This window comes from Melanotaenia boesemani, chromosome 1 (assembly GCF_017639745.1).
Source record: "Melanotaenia boesemani isolate fMelBoe1 chromosome 1, fMelBoe1.pri, whole genome shotgun sequence".
Classification (NCBI taxonomy): domain Eukaryota; kingdom Metazoa; phylum Chordata; class Actinopteri; order Atheriniformes; family Melanotaeniidae; genus Melanotaenia; species Melanotaenia boesemani.
Window position 1 is genome coordinate 32,574,311 of NC_055682.1, and position 6,893 is coordinate 32,581,203.

At 37.4% G+C, this 6,893-nt stretch overlaps 1 protein-coding gene across 5 annotated transcripts in view; it reads left to right on the forward strand.

Annotated features, from left to right (window-relative positions):
• LOC121643525 (transcription initiation factor TFIID subunit 4-like) overlaps positions 1-6,365 on the forward strand; it is a 98,727-nt gene extending 92,362 nt beyond the window's left edge. For all 5 annotated transcript variants that reach the window (XM_041990990.1, XM_041990995.1, XM_041991013.1 and 2 more), the window contains one exon: positions 3,359-6,365. In XM_041990990.1, coding sequence (XP_041846924.1) covers positions 3,359-3,532 — 174 coding nt within the window. In that variant the 3' untranslated portion in view covers positions 3,533-6,365. The remainder of the gene's footprint in view (positions 1-3,358) is intronic.
• The last annotated feature ends 528 nt before the right edge of the window (positions 6,366-6,893 follow it).

The window sequence follows — 6,893 nt, forward strand, 5'->3', positions numbered from 1 at the left end:
CTCCTTAGATGCTGACAACTACGTACCATACTACTGTTACCATACTATTATGCGGAAAACATATAGCGCGAGAGGGAAGGGGTGATGCTCTGAGACTTTTCTGCCTGTATGTTGATCACTGAAGGATGTTCTTGTCCCTGAAGGCAATAAGCATTCTGAGAGCTGGAAAAACCTAAGGAGCAATATTTGGCTATATTTGCTGTCTTGTTACTCCCGACCTCCCTATCACCCACTGTGGTCACGGCACCACCCCAGCACCGACTGCCAGCCTGTGGCTACCACTGCCCATCTGTCTAGGTGGATGGATGGCTTTGATTGGTAAAGTCTGTGGCCCTGTCATCGATGTTACTCATGAGTGGCAGTAATTGGTATGGCAGTAGGCAGGCCCATCTTTCACTTGTGGTCAGCTATGATTGACCTGATTAGGCCTGGGTAGCTCCCCAGAGTGAGGGCTCTGGTGTGGCCCAGGGCATCAATGAGCTGACTGTACCCGGTTGCCCCTCAACCAGCAGCCAAAGATTATATATATTGTTTGGGTAAGTTGGCAGGAACAGTGGCCTGAGTTGCCTCCCTTATCCAGCAACAAGGGGTCAGAGAGTGTACTGAGGGAAATTTGAGACAAGGCATCGTCATACAGTGCACACAAACCCAAGAATATGAGAAGCCATGTGCTGGAGGGACTTTGGTTTGGCTCTTGTAAATTCAAACCCATCATATGTTTGCAATTAAGGCCTGTCTGTACAGTGTGTTTACAGAGTGGTGCAATCAATGTAATTGTGAGAGGGTGTTCCTCACTGAGATGTCTGTCTTATTTCTCTCTGCCTAGGTTCAAGTGGGCACTTGCTGGATTTGTCTCCCAGTGTTTCTCATTTTCAAATGTAAATGCATCTCTTGATTTGTATCGGTCTCTGTATACACTCCTTTTTTTTTTAACCGTTCTCCTTTTTCCTGGATCAAACACAAACAACAAGGGCTCCATTTCAGAGTGGGACGTCGGCTCAGATCTATGTCAGCAGCTTTGTTTATTTAAAGGGAAAATCTGTTCATATTCCAGGCAATGTAAAGAGCCATAAAACACACTTAATTTAAGATGAAGGTTTCCCAGGCTGTAGGGAGCATGTCACCAATGTTTGTCTCTGCCTTAGTTTCAATGGTTTAATAAAAAAAAAAACTTAAACAAAAGGTTCAGCCTGCACCTGAAGATCTGGACATTATTAGTGTGTCTTTTTGATCTAATTTCTGCTCTGCAAGAGGGATTATTTTTTTTAATTGGAGGTGTATACATGCTTAGAGGCCACAACATTCCTTACTATTGATACTGTCAATGTGTTTGCCATTCAGCAAAGATTACTTCACTCTGGGAATTGGAAACAGTGTTTTGCTTGCTTCTAAACACTCATATGTTTCACCACAGAAACTTATCTCTTTGACTGCAACACAGAAACAAAGATATTTCTCTTCACATAAAGAAAAGTAAGGCGGGATTCCAAGAAAGAGAAACTGTGAAATACATATATGCAAAGAAAAGAATAGTGTTATTGAAGCCCGAATAACAGACCAGCTTTTTAATGCTTCTGAAAAAGAGCACAATTGTGCTGTTTTGTTTTGTTGTTCACACAAGAAGCACATGCAGGACAAAAGCCCATATTATTGTCTTTAAGGGGGGGGGGGGTTACCAGCAGTATTGATAGCTGCTGCTGATCTAATCAACCATACTTGCTAGCTAGAAGCTCAAAACTGAAATATTTCCCTCTGTTCTTCATTAGCTGTTCGATTCCTACACACCTATTTTAAAGTGTGGATAATCAGCTTTGTGATTATATCTAATGCCGACATTTAAGTGCTAAAGATTGCATAATGTTTCGCTTTCTCATATCTTAATTTGCCACTTTGCAGCTGATAGTTAGCACTTTAACAAACCACAGTTGAAGAACCTGAGATGACTGGGAGAGAAACCATGGAAAATAAGACACTGAAAGTACTCAGCCAATCAGAAAAGTTCACTGCTGTAAGCTGCAACCTGAATTCTCCAGGTTATCTTAAAATCACTACCTCCATTTTTTTCTTGGCCCTTTTTCAATGTGAAATATCTTCTGCAGAACTGATTGAATCCTGGTCTTCTGCAGGAACTAGGGTCTCCAAAAGTCCCTAGTTCCTGCAAACGGTTTTTTAGCACTACCATGTAGTAACAGACCAATGTCATTTAGTCTTTAAAAACTTATGTTGAATCCCATCCTAATGGCAGAAACTGAATGGTGTATAAACTTTCTTCTTCAATCTGGACTCAGTATCACTTTTATTTTAAATGTCTTTCTGAATCCTTAGATGTTCAGATGTTGATATGATCCCATATTTTTGGTGCCAATACATCACAGTGTGTACAGTCACCTGAAAGATAAAGTACTCCCCTTTTCATTTCTAAGGTTTAATGTATTAGGACATAAAAATGGTAAATACAACCTCAGATGAACAACAATACATAAAATACATTTAAAAAAAGAGAAAAGAAAGGGAAAACCTTTAGCAGCAATGGCTTGTTGTGATAACGCTATTAATCTGTAACATGTTCATGGAGGAATTTTGGCCCAATGTTTACAACATTGATTCAGCTCATTGAGGTTTGTGGACACACATTCTTGCATAGTTCTCTTTAACTCCCAACACAGCATTTGAGTTGGGTTGAAGTGTGGATTTGATTGGTTAAACCTTAATTCCACTATTTAATATTTTTTGTTGTAGATTTGCTGTAGATTTTTTATTTATTTATTTTTTTGACACGTTGGAGTTGACTCTGTAGTACTTTGGTATACAGAGAAGTTCACGGTCTACTCAATGACTGTTAGGTGTCTAGGTCCTGTTGATGCAAAACAACCCCAAATCATCAGCCCTCCACCACCGTGCTTGACAGTCAGTATGAGGTGCTTCTGCTTATTTGCTGTATTTGGTTTTCACCAGATGTGGTGTATCTCCTCTTTGACCTCATCGGTCCAAAGGACGTTGTTCTAGATGTCTTGCTTTTTTCCAGATGCAATTATGTAAACCTAAGCTGTGCTACCATGGTCTTTTTAAAGAGAAGAAGAAGTTTTCTTCTGTTTTTTCTGCAATCCTTCTAAGCAAGCCATATTTCGTCTGAGATGCAGCCCTTGGGTTTTTCACAGTTGATCTAAACGTTGATTTGCACAAGTCTGCTGATTCCCCATGGATTTGATTCTAGTGTGTTGGAACAAGGAAACTTCTAAAATATGTAGGACACCAGCCCTCGAGGACCAGGATTCAGGATCCATGCTGTAGTTCATGAAAACTATTGAAAAATTCTGTACCCTCCATCTCACCTTTGCACCTCTTTTCTTTTTTCCAGGTTTCCAGCAGCACGGCTGGCTCCCCGGCCAGCTCCTCTGTCCCGTCCACCTCATCTCGCCAATACACACGGCAGCGCATCACTCGCGTCAACCTCAGGGACTTAATATTCTTCATGGAGCAGGACAGAGAGACCGCCCATTCCCTTCTCCTTTACCGTGCTCTGCTCAAGTAGCCTCTGCTCTGCTCAGCGCCCACCTCAACCTCCTCCTCCGCCTCCTTCTTCCCAGCCACGTGCCTTCAGATCAGGTCTAATGTGTCAGCTCTGTGTCTCCACTTTCCATGTACTGTAGTGATGTTTGATGTAGCTTTGATTAACAAGAAAGAGAGCGGGATTGAAAAAGTATAAAAATCAAATTGTTATTTCAATGTGCTCTCTGTTTAGCTTCAAGGTGTGTAGATAGAGCCTCAGTTTAAAGGCCATATTGTGTTCATTGTGTTGGATTTGTCAGAGGAAGGATGTCTTTATATCACAGGTCTTGATTCCAGACTTGATGCTGGGTAGCTGGGAAGCTTCTGCCAACAGTTTGACATTGTTGGCAGAAGTTTCAATAAATAAAATAGGAATTACATTTACTAGAGTAAATACAGTGATGTGAAAAAGTGTTTGCCCCTTCCAGATTTCTTATTCTGTTTGCATGTTTGTCACACTTACATTTTTCAGCTCATCAAACAAATTGAAATATTAATCAAAGACAAAACCATTGAACACAAAATGCAGTTTTTAATGATGTTTTTTATTAAGGTAAAACAAAATCCAAACTACGGTAAATGGCCCTGTGTGGAAAAAGTGGAAAACACACCAGCAAGTCCACCTCTGAATGGCTGAAGAAAAACAGTGAAGAGTTTGAAGTGGCCTAGTCAAAGTCTTGACCAGAATCCTATTGAGATGCTGTCACATGACCTTTAAAAAGGCGGCTCATCCTGGAAAACCCTCCAAAGTGGCTGAATTATAACAATTCTGCAAAGTTGAGTGGCTCAAAATTCCTCCACTGTAAAAGACTCATTTCAAGTCATTGCAAATTCTTGATTGCAGTTGTTGCTGCTAAGGGTGGCCCAACCAGTTATTAGGGTTAGAGGGCAATCACTTTTCACACAGGGCCATGTTGGTTTGGATTTTTTCTCCCTCAATAGTAAAAACCTTCATTTAAAAACTGGATTTTGCATTTACTTCTATCGTGTTTGACTAATATTTATATTTATGTGATTATGTGAAACATTTAAGTGTGACAAACATGCACAAAAATAAGAAATCAGGAAGGAGACAAACACTTTTTCACTCCACTGTATTTTCACATCTTGATGCAGTCTCCAGTTTTCTCCACAAGCTGTTTGTTGAACTTAGTTCAGTGAATGTAGTTTAGTTAAACTTGATCGATGAGACTTTACGGATTTCTTCATCGACACTTAATCTTGAAACAGATTCCAAATAACAGCATCATCTTACATCTCCCTACTGTACGTGTAAATAGTTCTATTTGAATTATTTTACAGCATGTATATTTTATATCACATGTAAGCTTTGTATGAAAAGGAGTGATTCATGTGTTAATATAATGAAACAACTTGATGTTTTGTAAAATCTTGTACTTTCAAAGAGTCAAGTTTAGGCAGTTTTCTGTAGATTATTGTTATAAGGCAGATTCCCTCTCATCCCCTCCGTCAAGGCCATTTAACAGAACTGCGGCTGGCATGTGACACTCGCCTCTGATTGGTCACCCTTGTTGAGTGAGTCAGTATTTTTCTCTTGAACAGACATAATGTGAACATTAGTTTTATAATTAGTTGTTTGGAGTTTGTGTCCTGCAGTATCCCAACCACACGCTGGTTAGAAAAGGTAAGATTTGTTCATGTTCAAAGTGAGGAGAGTAAAAAGAGACATTACTTTATCTTCCACCCTTATCGTCTGTATCATGTGTAAATCACTGATGGTTAAAATAAGGAGAAAAAACACTTTTACTAGTCTACTGATTACGACTACCACCCAGAGTTTCATGATGACTAAATAACAAAGGTTATTCATGAAGCGTTGTGGTGCAGAGCACTTGTTTTTTTTTTTTTTTTTTGTTTGTTTGTTTGTTTTGGGTTTTTTTTTTTTTTACCTAAAATTAAAAAAAAAAAAAAAACTGTAAAATTTTCTGGAAACTATAGAAAGAAGCATCTCAACTATTTGCACCAAAACTCATTCCGCTTTTTTTCTCCCATTTTGTTCCGAGTCTTTTTGTGTATCGTCTTGGTCTCTACTTCGACTTATTTTTAATTTTTTTCATTTTTCTAAAATATTTTTTATAAATCCTTATTGTATTATGTAACATCATCCATCGTGTTTTTTGTTTTATTTAACTAAATTTCTTGGCCTCTATGCAGCTTTTCTCTTCATATTGAAATTTATTTAAATATGGGTGGCATTTGAAACAATTGTTGTGCATTGTATATTTTGACAGCACTTTTTTAAATATCTATTTTACCCAAAACTAACAGCTATCGCTGTATTATAGCAAAAAAAAAAAAAAAGAAGAAAAAAAAAAAAAAGAAAGTCTTTTAACAAAATTGCCAATTTCTGTCAAAATACACTTATTTTTCATAATTAATATATTTCTTTTTTTGGGATTGGCTTTTATGCTTAACACATTTTCATAGATTTTATCTCTAAAATACCATGTTTTAGAAATAAGCACAACAATAACTGTTATGGTTATTTAAAGTGATTTTGTTAATGATTTTTATGGTTTCTGGTGACTTCACAGGAGGACATTTCTACTACTACTACAGCTTTTTAGCCAAAATACTAGGACAATATTCCTGATGTAAAAAAGATGGGGGAAGTAACATTTCAGTGTGAGGATGATTGTAAATATTGTTTACAAAACTATGTGTTTATTAGAACCACGTTATTTTTGGTAAACTCTTGTACATATCTGGAAAATTTCCTGTTTGTGTGAAAGAATCAAGACTTACTTATTTGTACCTATTTTGTAAAGGAATAAATAAGCTGTTTACTAAACTGAGTCAATGCTGACTTTGTCCAGTTCTTCTTATGAAACCAAGAGGATGTGCCCAAAGCAAGGATCCAGACATGATTTTAAAAAAGATTAAAGTTTGAATCTAGTGTTTATCCAAGAAAAAGTTGTAAAATCACTGTTATGGACACAAAATATATTAAAAATCAGAACGCAATCATCTGTAAAGTTGTTTATACTATGTATTTAACTAAAAATAAGTCTAATTTGACACAACAAATACCTGCTCGTTTTGACATTTTTTCTTTTACAAAGGCTTTTATTCCACTCTGCGTCTTATCTTTATTTCAGTTGTGAGATTTTCATTTTTAAATTAATTCTCCAAATATTTTCAGTGAATGCAGGCATCCCATTTAAACTCCTGGACTCTGTTGCTTTGGATCCATGTTGTAATACAGAATACAGCAGATTAAATTTTGGCCTGTTTTGAAGATATTGGAAAAAGACGTCACCTGAATGGTACAATGTGTTGCTACAAAAAAAAATCCCCCAGTTTCTCTGATGTAAGAGTGCTGA